Source organism: Microtus ochrogaster, chromosome 7 (genome assembly GCF_000317375.1).
Source record: "Microtus ochrogaster isolate Prairie Vole_2 chromosome 7, MicOch1.0, whole genome shotgun sequence".
In the NCBI taxonomy this organism is placed as follows: Eukaryota; Metazoa; Chordata; class Mammalia; order Rodentia; family Cricetidae; genus Microtus; species Microtus ochrogaster.
The window spans coordinates 22,947,709-22,968,053 of NC_022014.1; the positions used below are offsets into that span (position 1 = coordinate 22,947,709).

Here is a 20,345-nt window from a genome sequence, read left to right on the forward strand (position 1 = left end):
GAGTCCTTTCTTTCTTTCTTTCTCTCTCTCTCTCTCTTTCTCTCTCTCTCTCTCTCTCTCTCTCTCTCTCCCTCCCTCCCTCCCTCCCTTCCTTCCTTTTTGAGCCAGAGTCTCCTATAACTCATTCAGGCTCCTTCAGACTTGCTGTGTAACTGACGGTGACCTTGAATGCCCGAATGCCCCTTGATTGGGCTGCAGGCTTTGTGACACAACATGTGACTGCACAGACATAAATAAGAAAATAGTGAACGGTGAAATTCACGTGACTGCAGCTGCCCAGGAGAGGGTTTCTGTGTCCTCTACTGTGGGAGGGCTGACATTGCAATCTTCAGTGTGTAATACCTAGCACTGCAGGTGTTAAATGAAATCATCGTGTCCTCATCCCAGAACTGGTTTCTTCTGACATACAACTGTGTGTGTGTGTATATATATCTTTTTTTTCTGTCGCAGTTTTGGAAGTCCGAAATCTTGAATCAAAAATATTAGCAGGAGCCAGGCATTCTAGCATACCCCTGTAATCCAAGTACTTGGGAGGTTAAGGCAGGAAGGAGGACCAGTTCAAAGCCAACCTGGGCCTTATAATGAGTTGCAGGGTAGCCTGAACTACATATACATAGCTCATCTCTCAAAGACCAAAACAACAAACAGTGTCAAAAAACAGCATCTGCAGGCCTGTACTCGCTCAGAAGACTCAGAAAGACTCTTGGTTGGCTCTTCTTGCTTCTGATGGTTGCCGGCACTGCTTGATGCTTCTTGGCCCCTGTCTTCTAGCGGCTTTCCTCTCGTGTTTCCTCAATACCTGTGTCCCATATTTTCTTGAGTATCCATTGTATGTGAAGCATTATAAAATGAAAAAGTTGGAAATTTTGGGCCAGGTAATAGTGGTGATCGCCTTTAATCCCAGCACTTGGGAGGCAGAAACAGGTGAATCTCTGTGAGTTTGAGGCCAGCCTGGTCTACAGAGCAAGTTCCAGGACAGACTCCAAAGCTACAGAGAAACTGTCTTGAAAAAAAAAAAAAAAAAAAGGTGAAATTTTGTTTTTTTTTTGTCTTCAAGAACCTGCTGTTTAATACAAAGATTGAATTTTGAATCCCCTATTTTTATAATTTTATTCCCTTGTTTTAGTAGTATTCTCTGTGTGTACGCGATGTGATGTGTGGGTGCTCATGTCATAGCATTTATGTGGAGGTCAGAGGACAACTTTGTGAGGTTGGATTCTGGGGATCCAACTCCGGTTGCTAGGCTTGCTTGACTAGTACCTTTGCTCCTGAGTCATCTTGCTGGTCCTGTTCCTTCTAATTGGAACAAAAACCAAAACGAAAAAAGCCCAAATAAACCTGTGCTTATCTGTGGTGTCCACCATGGTTTTAAACAATAACCTTCTGTTAATACGTAGGTATTTCCAAGCCAGGATCCTCTTGATCAAGCTGACTTCAACGCCGTTGAGTACATCAATACTCTGTTTCCAACAGAGCAAGTAAGTAAACAGCTTTAGGTTTTCCTTCTTCCTGATGGCTTTGTGTGTTGTGATTGGTGTGATAAACAGATGACATTAAGTTCAAATCACTTAAGTTCAAGTGTAACTGACTGGGTCAATTAGCCAAGTAGCATGGGGTTCTTTGTTTGCTGAGCATAGTTTGAGAAGTTTGGCACCTCTAGTTTGTGAGAGTCTCCCTCAGCCCTCACTGAAGTCTGTGTTATAAATTGGGGACTTATAGGAGGGAAAAGTGGGAGCAAGGCAGGCAGGATAAACTCCAACTTACAAAGCAACATTTAAAATGTAAAGTTGTAGACATTTTGCTTATATTCTCTTGTGTGATTTGCCTAGATGGGTTTTTTTTTTACAGTAATCCAGAGTTAGAAGCCAGAAAATTTAGGAAAGACCAGGGAGACTTTGGCCCACCCGCCCACCTTCTCTCCCCCTCCCTTCTTCCTTCCTGCCATCCTTTTTCTCTCTTTCTTTCTAGACAGGGTCTAATATAGCACAGCATGGTCTTCACTGTATAGCCAGAATGCTCCTATTGCCTCTGCCTCACTGGCACTGGGTGACAGATGACTTTGGGTTTTTCATTTCTTCACTAAGCAGATGTTTACTGGGCAGCTGTCATGTGCTGTCAGTCACTGTTCTGGGCACGGGAATGCATCATTGCCACCGAGGTGTGTGTGATCAAAGCGGAAGGGACAGGAGTGCAGTGCAGAGACAAGAACTTTCTTAGGAAGATCAGAACCCAGGAGCTGTCAGCCAGTTCTCGAAGGGTCCGTTTATTCAGCCAGCCAGCCAGCCAGACTCCCAGTCATTTATGGAGTACGCTAGGTACTGGAGACTGTTTAAGAAACTAGAGAGAAGTGGGCAACATGCATGTTAGTTCCGGTCTCACGGGGTGCAGTGTGGGAAGGAAGACAAGGAATAAATCAACAAGAAGTGATCCAGTATGGCTGATGATCTGTTGGGAGCAAGTGTAGCTGCCAAACATGGTGGCATGGACGAGGCCTTTTAAGAGCCTAAAGGGAGGCTTGCTCTGAGGCGGCTCCTCTTATACGGAGACCTAAGAGACAGAGGAGCAGGCCTGTGGCAGTCTAGTGAAACACTGCTCTACCAGAAATAAAGGCAGGAAGACAGGGAAGCAGGTCATTCTACAGGAGGAGCAGAAGGACAAGTGAGGAGTGATGCTGAGAGCCTCGTGAAGAGGCTGGATGGAGAGATCACAACCTGACATGGAGCTGCCCAGTGTGTGCGTGAAGGGATTAAGTAGAGGCCTATGTAGGTAAAATGCATTCATTCATTTACTCAGTAAAAGTGCTTCCTCTGCCTAATTTGGTGGGGCTGGAGGAGAGTTTATCTGAAGATGCGGACACATTAAATAAACCAAATAAACTTTTTTGACATTTTAACTCTGGTACACACCTGGAACCCTACTGTAGGAGGGTCATGAATTTAAGGCCAGCCTTGACTAATGGCAAAATCATGTCTAAAAAAATAATTACAAAAAGAGAAGTTTTACTGATCTCAAGATGCTCTGAGTCTTTGTTATCAAGAAAAAAGAGAAAAGGAAAAAAAGAAAAGAACAAACAAACCCCAGGTGACAAGTTCCCCGGATTCGTATCTTAAAGCATCAGTTTGCCTAGAAAGAAGAGCAGGACGGAATACGCACAGCACGTACACCTTCCCAAGGAAATGGCCATTTTCCTGGATTATCAGAATGAAGGAAATGCGTTTCAGTAATGGATACATTTAACAGTACAACCCCATTACCATCAAACCAGATGAATTGTCAGAGAAGATGTATATCTTCCAATGGTGTGTGCAGTCTCTGCATTCCCTCGGGCCTTTCCTCCAGCTCCAGGGAAGACTCCCACGGCATTGAAGGCTGTGCTGAACTTGGGGCTTGTCAGCTCCCTCAGACACTGTGAAAAAGAAGGTCAATCATTGCACCTAGGTAGCATGCCCTGGGGGTATAGCTCAGTGTGCACCAGGCACCAGCACCTAAAACAAGCCCAAGGATGGATCTGTCTCTCTGTCTGTCTGTCTGTCTATCCGATCTATTGATATCTAGATATCAATGTAGATATGTATGAACAGTGAATAGAATCAGATCTCCACAACTTTAGACAAAGATCTGTCCTGTCAGAATCGACTTCCTGAATTTTATTAACCGACCTGGAGGAGGAGGATTGTGTGCCTCATACAGCTCAGGGGGTCAAGGAAAAGAATTTCTGTGAAGTGGCCACACTAAAGGTTAGCACTCTTCCCTCTCCCTCATGCCTGTCCATAGGAAGACTGTGAGTTTATCAGCTAATGAAGTGTAGGATCTTTTTGAGTGAGTGACAGAGAAAGGGGGCGGGAGAGTTAGGGATTGAATCTAGGACTTCATGCATGCTAGCCAAGTGCTCTACCACTGAGCTATGCCCTGACTCCTCTTTTCTGTTCTTTTGATGACTGTGGACTGCCAGGTCCTTGTTGTCTTCTAACCTGCCTGTCCAGTGTTTCTAGGGATGGCAGAAGGGCCATCAGATAAATATGCCCTTATGACCTAATCTTTTTCTTGCAATGGGCCTTGTCTCCAGGTCTTTGCTGTTTATTTATTTTTGTATGCATGTGTGTGTGCAGGCTTATTTGCTCCAGTGTGCTCCTGGAGGTCAGAGGACAGCTTTTGGAGTTCATTCTCCCCATCCACTGGAGGGGCCAGGAATCACACTTGGCAGGCTTGCACAGCAAGTTCTTTTGCCTGCTGAGCCGTCTCACTGCCCCTCTGATTTTAAAATGCAGGTGTACACCTGCATAATTATTTTGGGTAACTCTTAGAAAACAGTGTTATGGTTTAACCAAGACCTTCCTGTCTCAGGACTATCAAATTCAAGAAATGGCACTGGAGTGCAGTCAGTATCACTGGTGTGAAGTGTCCTCCCAGCACGTGGCTGAGTGAAAAGGCACGGAGCAGTCTACCCTTGGGTGGATGTGCTCTTTACTCAGACTGAGAAAGTGGAGAAGCTGCGGTCGGGCAGCACAGGGCAAGCGAAAGCCTGCATTCACTGCACGCTCTTATCGTCTAGATTTTTGGTCATGTATATGTTTTAACAATTTTAAATACCTTATAAATATTTTATATTTGTAATTAAAACAATTTTATAATGTATAATTATATCCACTATATACATAATTATACATGAGTATATAAACCATATTAATTTTGGTAGTGTCCCTGATTTAGAAAGGTGTGATGACAAATTCCTAACTGCCATCATTCAGATTTCTCAAATACTAATTAAAAACATTTTTATTTTATGTATATAAGTGTTATACCTGCATGTAAGTACACCACATGTGTTAGAGCCCGGAAGACAACGTTGAGAGAGGGTGTGGGATCCCCTGGAACTAGAGCTACAGATGTGGGGAGCCATCAGTGTGGATGCTGGGAACCAAATCTGGGTTCTCTGCAAGAGCAGCCAGTGCTCTTAATCACAATTTACTAACATAAATTGTTGTTGGTGGTGTTTTTGGTTTTTTTGAGTTAGAATTTCTCTGTGTAACAACCTTGACTGTCTTAGAACAGGATTTGTAGACCAGGCTGGCCTTGAACTCACAGAGATATTCCTGCCTCTGCCTCTTGAGTGCTGGGATTAAAGGCATGAACTACCACAACCAGGTTTTAAAATATTTTTTAAAACTTGGGTGTGTGTGTGAGTGTGTGTGTGTGTGTGTGTGTGTGTATGTGTGTGTGTGAAAGAGAGAGAGAGAGAGAGAGAGAGAGAGAGAGAGGCAGAGAGACAGAAAGAGACAGACAGAGGAAGAGAAGAGAAAAGAAGAGAAGAGATTATATACATGGACTGTTGAGAAGGCACAGCAGGGAAAAACACCTGCCACTAAGTCTGAGGACCCATATAACAGAAGAGAACAGACTCACAAACTGTCCTTTGACCTTTACACTTAAGCCATGGTACTTGTGCGCATGTGCACAAGTAAATTAAGTTTAATAATGATGTTTATTTTTTATTCATGCATGTATATATGTCTCTGTGTATATTATGTGTGCTCGGTGCCTGCAGTGGTCAGAAGCGGTTGTCAGAGTCCCTTGAGCCGGATTTACTGGCTATTATGAGGTGCCTGACATGGTGCTGGGAACTGAATTCAGGTCTTCTGGAAGAACAGCAAGTGCACCTAACTGATGAGCTATCTCTCCAGTTCCCCCCACCCCTACAAAATATTTTAAAGACTCTATACACATTTCTTGAATGTGATAGTCCTTAGACAAGAAGTTCTTGGTTAGACTACAGCATTGTTTTCTAAGAATCACCCAAGATAATTATGCAGATGTACAGTAGCATTTTAAAACATAATAGAAAGAATATATACTTAAATATAATATATATGCACACCTAATCCCAGCACTCAAGAGACAGTCATTGTTGTTGTTTTAAGAGTGAGTTCCAGCAGAGTTAGCAGGCCAGGAACTGTTACACCCATTTTTTTCCCTTTTAGAAACTCAGGGACGTTGAAGAGCTGCCCTTTAGCAAGTTGGCAGTGGCAGAGGTGGGCCAGGCATGAGGTCCTGGGCAACTCATTGGCTGTTCCTACAGTGATGGTGATTTAAATCACACCCAGTCACAAACATCCCAGTTTGAGGGGATGAACCTAACAATAGGACTAAACTCACACCATTGCCTTGGATTGCCCATTTAAAGTCCTAACAATAGGACTAAACTCACCCCATTGCCTTGGATTGCCCATTTAAAGCAGCTTTTCTTTTCTGAATTTCACCTCTCTCTGACTGCTCTTGGATTTCTGAAAGTTGAGAGTAAACCTTGGCTTAAAAGGAGAGATGTGGATAGACTACTGTGGCGCCTCAGGTCTGTTCCTGGAAGGCTTCTGGCTTCCTCCTGTCAGCAGAGAGCCAGAAGCAATTTATAAGCATAGTTCCTCCTGAGAAAGTTTCTGTTGGAGAAGAAAGGGGAATTAGAAAATTGCTGTCCTTTCCATCTTCCACCAGGGGGCACCATTGCACCACATTTTCTCTCAAGGTCCATTTGTTTTACTATTCTGTGACAGTCATTCTAACTGAATTAGAATTGTAGGCAAATACTCAGAGGCAAAAAGAAGAAACATTGAAATTATTCCTTCCCTTAAGCTACTAATTCAGATTTTCTAGATTCCATCCACTGGCATGTTACAGTATATGGTTTTCCAGACATTTTCCTAACTCATATACATCCATAAAAATAACTTATTTTTTTAGTGAAGGGTAATGTATTATAGAGAGGTATGTCATTTGTTTGTTTGTTTGAGACAGGGTTTCTCTTGCCACACTGTCTGTCCTGGAACTCATGTAGACACTGAGCATGGCGGTAATCTCAACACTTAGGAGGTGGAGACAGGGGTCTCCAGAGCAAGCTAGAAGGGAAGACTAGATGAATTGCTGAGCTCTGGGTCCAGTGAGAGACCTTGCCTCAACATGTAAGGTGGAGAGTGAGTGACTGAGGAAGACTGCACATCTGTGTGCTCACAGGCTGTGCAAACATGCATATGTACATACACACATGTGCACATATACACAAAACCAAAGTCAATTTTTAAAATAGGATGATTTTTTTAAAGAATTAAATGTAGGATCAAGATTAAACTTTGAGGTATCATCATTTCCCTGCGAAAGAGAACCCCAGGAAGTGGACTAACAGCCAGCACTCTTTTTTCTTCATTGTAGTCTCTGGCAAACATAGATGATGTCGTGAATAAAATTAGACTGAAAATAAGGTAAGTAACATCATATGATTGTTAATTAAAAAAGCATGTTAATTTATTCATATCTGAATCACATTTTTTTGATGAAAGCTCTAAAATCTCAAATTTAAAAATAATTATTTCTTGTGGGTTTTCATGCAAACTCTATGGCAAGGAGCTCAGTTCTTTGGCCAGGGTTTAACTTCCCACACATAGTGAAGGAAACTGGAACAGACTGTTAAAAAAGTGGTCATCAGACAGGCCGTGGTAGTGCACACCTTTCACCCCAGCATTTGGGAGTAAACGCAAGGGGATCTCTGAGATCCAAGTCACCCTGTTTTATATAGTGAGTTCCCAGCCAGCCAGGACCGTACAGTGAGACCCTGTTCTAAAACAAAACGAAACAAATCAGTTCATCAGGGCTGGCGATGTAATTCAGTAGAGTGCTAACCCGGCATCCATGAAGCCCCGGATTTAGTCCTAAGCATGCCACAAACCCATAAACCAGGAGTGGGTGCACACACCTCTAGTCTTAGCATGTGGGAGCTAGAGGAGAGACAGTCAGAAGTTCAAGGTTTGAGACCTGCCTGGGATACATGAGACCTTATCAAAAATAAAAAATAAAGAAAGAAGAAGGAGGAGGAAGAGGAGGAGGAGCAGGAGAAAGAGGAGGAGGAGGAGGAAGAGTTAACTTTCAAAGGAGGCAAGAACTTTTCTACAATATTTAATAGTTTTATTCTTTACTAGGCCTACCTTTTGTAGTGCTATGACTCAGAATTGGAGATGGGGTTATATCTGTTAGTTACCCGGAACAGTGGTACTGGATTTGCCGGTTGACTTGAATGTGGTCCAGAATTAAAGACTGTCCATGTTATCATCAGGTTCTTCCTGCCCAGTGGCCTTGTTCTGGCTTATCCAGGTCTAGGTTTAGGAATTTGTGTTTTCATTATGTAAGTATGCTTCAAATATATTTTGGAGATTTTTTTTAATTGAGACAGGATCTTTCTGTGAAGTCCCTGGCTGTACTGGAACTTATTCTGTAGACCAATTCAGAGCACTGCTTGCTTCTTCTGCCTGCTTCTGCCTCCCGAATGCTGGAATTAAGGTGTGTGCCACCACGTCCATCTTATTTTTGTTTGATTTTTGGTGAGAAAACTCATTTTGAAAATGGAAAACATTCATTTTGAGTCTGGAAGATAAGTTTGTTTCCCTAACATTCTTTAGATCTTTCAGTATAGGGCACTGACCTATAAATGTATTGTCCTAGTGGTGCCTTAGGAAACACAAGGGTAAGCTAGAGAGAAGGCTCAGGGGTTAAGATCATCTGTTGCTCTTGCAGAGGACCTGGGTTTGGTTACCAGTATCCACATTGCTACTCACAACCACCTGTAATTCCAGTCCCAGGGATCTGACACCTTCTGACCTCTAAATGCCCTAGGCATGCACATGGTACAATACATACATGCAGGCAAAACATTCACACACATAAAATAATAAAATAAGTAAATTTTTTAAAAAAAGCCTTGTTTTGTTGGCTTCAGCTGTAATGACTCTAGAAGAGACCTCAAAGTTAACAGAGTTTATATAGAAAGTAGAAACATCCTGGCAATCCAGAGAGCCCTGTCAGCTAGCTATTTCCTGCATTCCTGCTACCATACCTTAAATAGATTCTTCAAGTGCAAAATGAAGCCGGCTGATAGAAATTCCTCTGGTGAATTCCACGCAGAAGCCCTTGCTGAGCCCCTGGGAAAAGACATCCCGGAAGCTGTAGATCTGCCTCTGACAGGCTGCACATCAGGGCACGAAGAGCAAGCACTGATTGCATGAATTACACCAGCTCTTTACTACTTTAAGGTCACCAAAGCAGGGATTTTGCGGTTGCTAATTTGAATTTGCTGGCTTATTTCTCTAAAACATCTGTAACTTTGTCATTGCTAATTTACTCTGTGAAAACCATTTACAGTTTTATTGGTCCTTTCAGCCAGCTTCTGAATATGAACTCACTCACCAGTTTTTAAGCAAAGGTAATCCTAAATCTGCACTGGTGGTGACTTCTTGTATTGTGGTGCCCCCTGGTCCGAGGCCTCATTCTTCCGTTGCCTGTGCTCATGTGGTTTCCTGCGTTAAATAGTTGCAATCAGCGAAAGTTGATAAGTGAATTACTGATTTTCTGTTTCTTTTGGTTTACCCAGAGTTGAGTTTGTTTGAATGACTTGTATCCTACCTTTTTTTTTCCAGGAGACTGGATGACAATATCCGGACTGTCGTAAGAGGTCAGACAAATGTGGGGCAGGATGGAAGGCAAGTAAGTGATGCATCCCTTTGCATTAGTTACCATCCTCAATTTCATAGAGACTAAAACCCCACATGACCAAAATGTTGCTCAGTTAGTCTGTCCATATACAGCAGGAAGCCTCACCACGACAAGGGTAGTATCTCCAGGCCAGCCATGATCTCTCACTCAGTGTCCTCCAGACCAGACCATGTATTATTAATACACAGCTCACTCAGGAACAGCAGCCTGCAGGCTATAATGGACAAACGGAAGGGTCCTAGTTTTTCACCCTCACAGACACGACAGGCCCTATGTCCTGGGCCTACCTCTAGCCCCTGCTTTTGTCTGTCAGTTTGGTTGCTGCGAGGCAGCCATGGTTCCTCATGCCTGTCCCACCATCCAGCAGGGCTACATTCATTTCAGTGTGGTGTAGTTCCCTTCCTCCTCACGACAGAGGACCGTTGTGAGGGAGTAAAGGGGGAAGAAGCCTGTGGAGAGGAGGTACTCTTCTCTCCCAAGGGCAGATGTTACCTGGAGTCTGTATGTCAGAGGTGGCCGTCATGGCAACAGTGCTGAGCACGCCTTTCCCCTCTGCGGTGTCAGCTGTGCGCTGTTGGGATGTCCACTCCTCTCGTTTGTCCTCCTCAGCTTTTTGCAGCACTGGGGGTCAGACCCAGGGCCTTGTGCACACTAGATCACTGAGCCACGGCCCAGCCCTTGGTGTTTTTGAGACAGTGTTAACTGCATCGCCGAGGCTGGCCTCAGACTCCCAGTTCTCCCACTTTGGCCTGCTGAGTTCTTGGGATTACAACTGCAGCCTGCCGTGACCAGCTCTGTGACAGTTTATAGTACAGTATAGTGCAGTACAACTTCTGAAAACAGCTCTTAGACTGCTCAGGGTTAGAGTGTAAGACAGGGTCCAATTCTAGGTACACATTTCCTCAGCGGCAACATCCCCGTTCCTGCTGCTGAGGGCTCAAAGCTGTCTTTTTTTTTTTTAAATATTTATTTATTATGTATACAATATTCTGTCTGCATGTATGCCTGCAGGTCAGAAGAAGGCACCAGACCTCATTACAGATGGTTGTGAGCCACCATGTGGTTGCTGGGAGTTGAACTCAGGACCTTTGGAAGAGCAGGCAATGCTCTTAACCTCTGAGCCATCTCTCCAGCCCTCAAAGGTGTCTTGACTCTTACATTTTTTAGTTGGTTTTGTTGTTGTTATTGTTGCTTTTTATTTATTTGAAGTTTTTTATATTTATTTTTATTTTATGTGCATGCATGTTTTGCCTCACGTATTTGCATCATGTATGTACCTGGTGCACATGTGTCGGTCAAAAGAGGGTGTCACACCCCTTGAATGGAGCTACAGATGGTTGTAAGCCACCAGATGGGTGCTGGAAACTGGACTCAGTGAAAGGAAGAGTATCAGCTCCAGACCCCCACAACCAAGTTCTTAGCACTAAGATTTATTTGTCCCAGAGGGACAGAGGGCAGGAAACAAGAGACAAAAACAGGAGATGGAGGACAAGGGAGAAGGGGAAGGGAACAAGAGAGACAGGGCAGGGGTATTTGTCCCGAAAGACAAAGAACTGTCTGGATAGAGAGGAGACAGACTTAGCCCATAGGCAAATGGTGGTTTATAAAGGTAAAATGGGAAGCCCCGTGTCAGGATGAAGTGTTTAATTTTGATTGGGCACATTAATTAAATGAGTTGAAGGGGGCTTTTGATTGCTGGACTTCAATACATTGATTGCTGGACCTTGGTAGTTAGCCTCAGAAGAAGGAAGTGGCCAAAGAAGGGACTAGCTTCAGGAATGTAACCTAACTGTCTAAAACAGGCAGAGGGGATGGGAGAGAAGGGCAAGACCTGTCAGAGCTGTGTTTGCTAGCTTCGTGGGTCCTCTTCAAGAGCATTAAGTGCTCCTAACCGCTGAGCCATCTTCCAGCCCCCTTGTGTGGCAGAGCAGCTCACGGAACCTTGAGCTCACCAATTGACTAAACTGGCCAGCAAGCCCGCATAGATCCTTCTGTCTCTGCACCCCCAGTGCGGGGATGGCAAGTGTGCATTGCTGCACCTGGCTTTTCCATGGGTGCTGGGGACTGAACGCAGGTCCTCATGCCTGAGAACCAAGTACCTTACCTGTTGAGCCATTGCCCCAGCCCCATTGTTAGTTTTATCCATTTCTGCTTTCCTACATTTTATGGCTGTCATTCTTTTCCCTCTTGACATACCCTTCTCTTTTCTGTCAGCATGTAGCCCGTCTTCATCCTTTGTCTCATCACCGCTGTCTGTTGCTGTGTTAACTCCTTAAGTCATCCTGTTTCCTGGACTCTCCCAGGATCTTAGTGTTCACTACTTTGTTCTCGTCTAACAGGTCCCATGTAAATAGGAACTTAGAAGTATAGAGAGGAGGAAGGTTCCCTCATTTTGCTGATTAGCTTCCATTTCTCGTGTCTGGTCGTGGCATTGGCCTCTCAGAACACGCTATCTTCTGACATGCCAGTGAAGTCGGGCACGTTCCCTTACTTGTCCCTTACTTGCTGCTTGAGGCTGCCGTCGACGTTTCCAACTCTGTCTCTTCCTTTGTTCTAAGCAAGGAAAACTTCCTGCTCCGCCACATGCCGCCTGCTTTCTGACCCATGCCTGTGTAGTTCTCTGGTTCTGTGTTCATTATCATCACTGTGGCGAAACACCCAACAGGGAGCAATTTAAGGGAGGAAGGGATTATTCTGACTCCAGTCTGAGGGGATCCAGTCCATCCTGACCCGGAAGCCACGGCAGCAGGAACTGAGTCACACTGCATCCACAGTCAGGCAGAGAGGGGTCAGTGCTGTTACTGAGTTCAGTTTCTACTCTATTCAGTCTAGCACCCAGCCCATAGAATTTAGGGTGGGTTTTCCTGGTTTATTAGCCTGATCTAGACAATCCCTCTTAAGTTTGCCTCTCAGCAGGGAGTCCAGACCTGTCAGATCAATAATCACTTCTCACTACTAAGGCCTGAAGTGGGCTTTTTTGGTTTGGTTTTGTCTCCCTTTCTTCCAGTTTTTAAATTTCAAAACTTTATGCATTAAGGGCTAACTCAAATGCTAATTTTTTCATAATATTTTATTTGTCCCATCTGAAAAACACCAAAGGATTCAGAATTTTGGGCCCACGGAGACTTGACCTTCATCTGACCCTCTCTTCATCTGCAGAGAAGAAACAGATGTGTGTACTTCTGCTTGTCACTTGTCACCCCCAGCCCTCCGCTGTGCCTGGCCTCCTGAGTCCGTGGTCTCCCTTGACTTACTAATGAATAGCTCTTGGCCCCTTAGCTCTTTTGTAGGCTCCTTGAAAGCAGGAACCGTCGTTTTCATCTTACACTTGAGTCCAGGCAGTCCTTCATGCAACTGAAGTGAACATTTGGTATGTCTTAGATCATTCATCGTGAATAGACAAACGCTCTTGCCCTTGGCTGCAAAAGCTTCATTTTAGTCTTGCTTTAGGTGGTATAAAGTTTGATTTGGTGAGGGGTATTCAGTGCTCGGGATAAGACGGGGGCTTCCTGAATGCTAGGCAACTGTGCATAGTTCTATCACCAAGTTGCACCTCCAGCCCATGGTTTGTGTGTGAATAGGCCCAGTTTACTGCTGCTTGGAATAGCACTGCTGTATTTTGTGATTCAGCCTACATTTAGAAGGGCTTGCAGAAACCTTAAAACACTTGGGAGAGTCCCGGGTGTTGAAGGTCCTCAGAACATGAAAAGAGAGCTGGTGATTCATCGGAACTTCTTGTTGGGTCATGCTATGTCCGTACATGTCCTAGCTGCTTACGTTTTAACTTGTGAGCCATGAAAGAGCAGCATGGGGGAGCAATGGCCTCAGGAATGCCTCTCCCCACCTTCCCTTGGAAATGGGTCACAGGTTGTCAGCCGGCAGCTTGTGTTTCAGAGAGCAAGATCACATTTTCAAGAATGTTTAGATCGCATTTCAGTCTATGATGGAATTTTGTGTTGTCTCCTTAGAATCCAGACAGAGAGGAAGCCCAGAAGAAATAATCACTTTTCCTGTCATCCCCTTCATCTGTCTCTTCCAGCAGATTGAAATGCCAGCTCAAGTGGAGACTTTCTTCAGCAGAGTGCGCTTGGTTCTGTCCTTGTCAGCTCCTAGGAATGACAGCTTGACTCCAGCGGGTAGCTTGCTGAAGGGAGTCTCCAGCTGACCGGCCCAAAGTAGGGGATTATGGATATGCCAGAATATTGGGTTTTATAGGTCAGGAGGCCCCATGCTCCCCTCTTCCATGGAACATGAGCAGTTTGTTTTTAGAACTTGTTTCTTCAGAGGCTGAGAACACTCAGGAGAGCAGCAGTAGGAACAAAGGGAAGCTTCCCTTCCTAGATGGACTCTCTGCAGCCCCCTGAGCAGCTTGTCAACCTGTGTAAAGCAAGCATTCAGCCTTATTGCACATCGTGGGGTCTTCTTTGAGCTTGTTTGCTTTTTTATTTGTTCCTTTGGGTTTTTTTTGTTGTTGTTGTTGTTTTTTTGAGACTGGGTCTCATGCAATACTTTCTGGCCTTAAAACTCTCTTACTTCCACCTTTCAAGTGCTAGGGTTACAGGTTCATGCCTCCAGACATGCCTTTCACTAGCTCTTAGAAGACGTTTTCAGTGATTTATTGTTGTGGAGGAGGGTAGTGGGTTCCAGTATTGATCTCAGCTAGTTAGGCCTTCGTGCCGCTGAGCCATCTCTTAGGCTTTGTAAAAGACATGGTTAGCAGGAATGTTCTTTTGTGTTGGTGTATGTGCTGTGCATGTGTGTGGTGTGTGTGCACTACTGTGTGGTGGTCTTGCTTTTGATGCAGGTCCTCTCACTGAACCTGGAGCTCATTGATTGAGCTAGGCCGGCTAGACAGCAAGCCCCAGATACCCACCTCCCCAGCAGTGGCTAGACAGCAAGCCCCAGATACCCACCTCCCCAGCACTGGGGTCACAGATACATTTGGGAGTGCTAGAGGTCAAACTTAGGTCCTCATGTCCCTTCACTGAAACTTTACCAATGGAGTCATCTCCCCAACCCTGAGAACACTTCTTTTTTATTGTTTGGGGCTGGGCATGGTAGCACACCTTTTAATCCCAGCACTCAGGAAACAGAAGTAGGAGGATCTCTGAATCTAAGACCAGCCTGTTTCTGGGCCAGTCAGGACTACATAATGATACCTTGTCTTGGAAATGAATACCTAATAAATAAATAAATCATGGGCTGGAGTGATGATTCCGTGGTTAGGAGTGCTTGTTGATCTTTCGTAGGACCTGAGGTTCCTAGTACTCAACTTGGGCAGCTCACAACCACCTATAACTCCAACTGTAGGGAATCTGATGCCTCTAGTGAGCATTGCACTCCCTATACAAACCTACACATAGACACAGGCATATGCATATAAATAATTAAAAATATTTGGACAGATTTTTAAATTGATTCAATAAGGCTGTTTTTTAGTTTCTGGAATACCAGCTGCTTGGTAGGCAATCTGCTTACTAAACATTTTGGAGAGCCTTTGGTTGTTGACCACCTCTCCTGTGGGCCAGCATGTAGTGATCTAGCCTGTGACCTATTCTAACCAAACTACAATGCTCTTACAAAGTTCCTGTGGCACTTAGTCCTTCCCATTTTCGTCTGTTGAGATCATCAGTCCAAAACCTTAATTTGATGTTCAAATGTTGGAAATGTGTGGATAAAGTGAGCCAGTTCATGCTCTGATGTGCTCAGAAATTCATGCAGCTTCCCAAGAATGGAAGCAGACAACTGGAAAGTAGCTAGTGGTGAATTTCAGAGCAGGTTAGGGGAGGGAAAGGCTGGCACTGAAATCAAGAGGGGCCAAAGCTTGAGCAGTTCCCAGGAAGCTCACTGAGAATCACCAATGCCGGGTCAGCCTGTGCTATTGTTTCTTTGTGCAGCTTGGGTACAGCATGGCTGTTTCTTTGAGCAGAGCCTGGCTGAGGTTTAGGAAGGGAACAGAATTATTACCACCCTCCCCAGTGCCTCTGCTCACTGAAATTCACATGTGGAAAAAGCTGTAGACAATTGTGGTGTGAGCTTCCACCCAATTGAAAATACTTTAGATAGCTTCTCTGACAGTTTCTGATTCTGCAGAAGTATGGATGTATGTGAGATGGGGAGATGACAACTGCATCGGCCCACAGAACACACTCTTCCAGATGTGATCAGCTTTAATTGCAATAAACTTCTCTCTCAGACTGAACTGAATAGGGAAGTATATTTGCTGTGGCCCTCATCAGTTTCAGTTCTGCCAGCTGGACCGTGGTACACCTAATCCTTGTCCCTATTACAGCTTCTTCCATTTAGAATGACTGTCGTGTTCCTTTTCTAACATAGCCATCCTGAACTTCCTTAACTCTGATGTAATTTCCAGAGCGTTCACTGTTCTGTTCTTTGCTCTGAATGGGGTTTGTCAGCATCCCCTTTAATGTGTGATCCCTAGGAATAGACATTGTGGGAACATGCAGAGGAGTGCTCTATCTCCCTGTTGTGAGAATTCCTTCTCTGGGGAGGCACGGGCCACAATCTACCCCTCCTCGTAAGGTCCCCAGAGTTCACCCTGGGGAACAGATGAGTTTATTGAATTTATGTACAGTGCATGGATGAGGGGTTACTGGCAGGAGTGTGGGTGACCCAAAGCATCCACACTTGAAAGTCTTCATCTAACACAGATGATGGCTTCCCCATAGCAACATATGTTAAAGCACCACTTTAATTAACCGTCACCAGCCTATATTCTCTGCCTCCTCCTGAGATCCTCAAGCCACGTGCAGTTGTGGCAGAATTCCAGGCAGATGGCTGGGAAGACCAGCTAGTCTCTCAGGTGAGGGTGATGGAGTCTAGCAGGCAGCTACACCTGGCCTGATGAAGATCGAGGTGTTTCATTCAGATAACTCCTTTCTGTTACCATCGGGTTTGTCAATACCCTGAAATTAACTACATTTTTATATGGATAAGCATGTTTCTGAAGGGAAGACAGTGATTTTTCTAGATTCTCTGGGGGTGGAGGGTGCAGCTCCTCAGAAGTTAAGTGGCACCCCTGAAGATACTGTTCTCCTGCTCCCTGGGGGTTTCATAGGCTTCCCGGCAGCCACATCACCTTGTTGACCTCACTGATTGTCAGTGTCCTGCAGCCCTCATGTTGAGGGTTGCAAGGATGGCCTTCCTTGAAGATAAGGAAGCAGTCTAAGCAGAGTATGTGATTCATGTCTGTCTCCTTTGGGAGAGTGAATGCCAGGTCTCAACGGGACAGCCACATGTCGATTGTAGCCCACTTGTGGTCAGGTCTGAATGTAGACCCACAGTTGCCAGATCTATCAGTTTTTCAAGAGAAGCCAGGAATCTGGGTTTTTCTGTGCCTCTTCTAGCTCTTAAATGTTGGCTTGGTGTTTTTCCTAAACACTGCAAAGGCCAAACCAAACACATCTGTGGCCCAGCGCTCTGCACCACTGCCCCAGGTCTTTTTCATACGAGCCTCATTTAACTCTCTTCTCTATTTGTGCAGTAGATTCTTTAAAATCTGCACCAGGCTTTGTGTCCCACCCTTAGTTGTACCTTGTGTTTTGCCCGATCATTTCAACCTATCAAGATCTTTGTAATCTCAGAGGCTTCCCATTTTATCACCATCAAACCTGCCATGTGTGCCCTCTCTCTTCACTCAAGCTGTAGATGAGAAAGTGGAACAGGTTGGGTTCAGAGCCGTGTGCTTTGCCAACAGAGACTTCTGTTCTCCTCATCTTGACTCCAGTCTAAAGTGCCAGGCCCAGAAAACATATGGTTCTTACCTGTTCTTGGTTATTTTCCAGGGCGTTCTCTCTCTCTCTCTCTCTCTCTCTCTCTCTCTCTCTCTCTCTCTCTCTCTCTCTCTGTGTGTGTGTTGGTTTGATTGCTTGTTTCTCTTTTTTAAGATTTATTTTTATTTATGTGTATATCTGTGTAAGTGTGTGCTCTGGGAATTGCAAGCAGTTGTGAGCTTCCTGACATAAGTGCTGGGAGCTTAACTCAGATCCTCTGGAAGTGCAGTGTAGTTCTTGACTATGATCCATTTCTCCAGCCCCTCCCCCCTTTTAAAGACAATATCTCACACTATGGACCATGCTATGCTAGAACTCACTATGTAGCCCAGATTAGTCTTGAACTCCTGATCCTCCTGCCTCTGCCTCCTAAATGCTAGGATTTAGGCAAGGCAACACCTCACTGGTCCAGGGCCATGCTTCCTAATCATTCTGTTTCTGTTTTCTCTAGAAGAGGCAGTTAATAATACTTCACTTGTCATAGGGATATCATGAAGACACATGAACCAAATCAGAAAAGTGTGTTACTTTCCAGGGAGAAAATATTCACTGCTTTTCATCACAAAAATTAGCACCTCCAGCCTGGTCTAGAGAGCTAGTTCCAGGACAGGCTCCAAAACCACAGAGAAACCCTGTCTCAAAAAACAAAAAAAACAAACAAACAAAAAAAAATTAGCACCTCATCTAATTCAAGTATTAGAACAGAAACAGTGTTTCCCAAACTGAACCAGGTTGGGTTTAAGGCTCTACTGTATGTGGCTGAGTTGGTTCTCAACAGTGAAATGGTAAGAGTGTTTATGTTTTACTTTCTACCACTTTTTAAAAATTTATTTATTTATTTATTTATTTATTTATTTATTTATTTATTATGTATACAATATTCTGTCTGTGTGTATGCCTGCAGGCCAGAAGAGGGCACCAGACCCCATACAGATGGTTGTGAGCCACCATGTGGTTGCTGGGAATTGAACTCAGGTCCTTTGGAAGAGCAGGCAATGCTCTTAACCTCTGAGCCATCTTTCCAGCCCCTACTTTCTACCACTTTTAGTTTATAAATTATTTCACCCTTTCTTAGGAAGAAAATTGTCTTAATTAGGGTTTCTGTTGCTGTGAAGAGAGACCATGACCGTGGCAACTCTTATAAAAAAAACATTTAATTGGAAATGGCCTACAGCTCAGACATTTAGTCCATAATCATCATGGCAGGAAACAAGGCAGCATGCAGGCAGACATGGTGCTGGAGAGGGAGCTGAGAGCTCTGGATCTGGATCAGCAGGCAGATGGAAGAGAGTGACCCTGGGCCTGACTTGACCCTCTGAAACCTCAAAGCCCACCGTCAGTGATATACTTTCTCCAACAACGCCATACGTCCTAATAGTGCTACTCCCCATAGGCCTGTGGGGGCCATTTTCTTTCAAACTACCATAAATTAAGCCCATTGATTGATAAAAATTAATTAAGGAAGTAAATGGCAATAGTTTTAAAGGACATATACATACACGAGCACACATCATGCCAGCGGGGCATGCCCATGCACATCTGCAATCCCAGCACTTGGGAGTCCGAGGTAAGGAGATTATGAGTTTGATGCTAGTGTGGGCTGCGTACTGATACATACTGATATATACTGCGTACTGTCCATAATAAATAAGTAAATGAATGAATAAATAAATAACAACTGCTATTTGTTTTCTCCTCCTAAATATACCACCTTAAAAATGATAAGTGTTTTGAAGTTTAAGCTATTATTTCTCATTAGTAACTAAGAATGGCTGAACATTTCTCTGCCTCAGCCTCCCTAGTAGCTGAGACTACAGGTGAAAACCATAGCACCTGCCTCCACCTTCTGGTGTGTGTGTGTCTGTCTGTATATCTGTGTCTCTTTTTTTGTATTGTACTTTTCAGAATGTCTTCAGACTAACATTGCTGTGGTCTGAACATGTCTCTGGAATGCAGACAACACTGATTCATGGAACAGTCTGGCTGTCAGCCTTCTGTAAGCATAGTGTCCCTCATATTGCTTGAGCCTTGCTGCCATTCCCTAACTAGGACTCCTTACATCTGGCGCAGTGGCTGAGGGTACCTGTCTTTAGCTGACAACTCGAATCCATGTGACTATTCTAGAACACTTAGCTGTAGCCGAAGCAAGGGTTCTTGATTAGCTTGTAGTGTGGCTGGGATTAATCTGATTACGGCAACATATCCTCTTGCTGCACCTGAAGCTTGATTGCACGTTGTCTTCCTCTTTGGTGTTTTGAGACGGGGTCTCTTCAAGTAGCCCAGGCTGGCTTTGGTCTAAGTCCTCCTGCCCCAGCTTCTCACATGCTGCTGGGATTGCAGGTAAGGCCACGGTACTTGGCCTATCCTGGTGGTGCTGTTTTGTTTGTTTTCACAGACACATCTGCTGCCTCTTTGGAGCTCTGCCCTTTGTCCTGTAAACCCTCATTCTCAGACAGCCCATGAGGAATCTGAGTAGCTATCGCCTCTTCCCTCTGTGAGCATTTGTTTCAGTCCTCACAGGATTGCTGTCACCGGGCACTGTTGCCAGCACAGCAGTGGATGGTGGCCTGCTCACACGAAATTGTGTTTTGAATTTATTTTTGCTGTAGGACATGCTGCTTTTTTCAGCCCCAGATTCTCATATTCTCTCTCTCTCTCTCTCTCTCTCTCTCTCTCTCTCTCTCTCTCTTTTTCTCTCAAGAGATTGTTTCTCTATGTCTCTGGCTGTCTAAAGACTGGGCTGGCCTTGAATTTAGAGACCTGCCTGCCTCTGCCTCCCTAGTTCCAGGATTAAAACTGTGCGTCATAACAGCCGGCCTTTGCCCCAGGTTTTCATCTGAGCCATGAAGACAATGCCTGCTGTAGGGTGGTGAGGATGAGAAGGAACGTATCTTACACACCCCTCACTGCTGGGCTACTCAGGTTAAGAAGTGGCAGTAATGCTTCAGCTGCTGATTGTGTGATCCAGGCTGACCTCAAATGTGTGTGTGTGCGTGTGTGTGTGTGTGTGTGTGTGTGTGTGTG

The 20,345-nt window shown here is 44.6% G+C and overlaps 1 protein-coding gene across 1 annotated transcript in view; it reads left to right on the forward strand.

The window, feature by feature from the left end:
* The window catches only part of Vps53 (VPS53, GARP complex subunit), a 131,409-nt gene that overhangs the window by 4,652 nt on the left and 106,412 nt on the right, over window positions 1–20,345 (forward strand). The window contains exons 2-4 of the mRNA XM_005349525.2: window positions 1,398–1,478; window positions 7,198–7,247; window positions 9,453–9,519. Coding sequence (XP_005349582.1) covers window positions 1,398–1,478; window positions 7,198–7,247; window positions 9,453–9,519 — 198 coding nt within the window. The remainder of the gene's footprint in view (window positions 1–1,397; window positions 1,479–7,197; window positions 7,248–9,452; window positions 9,520–20,345) is intronic.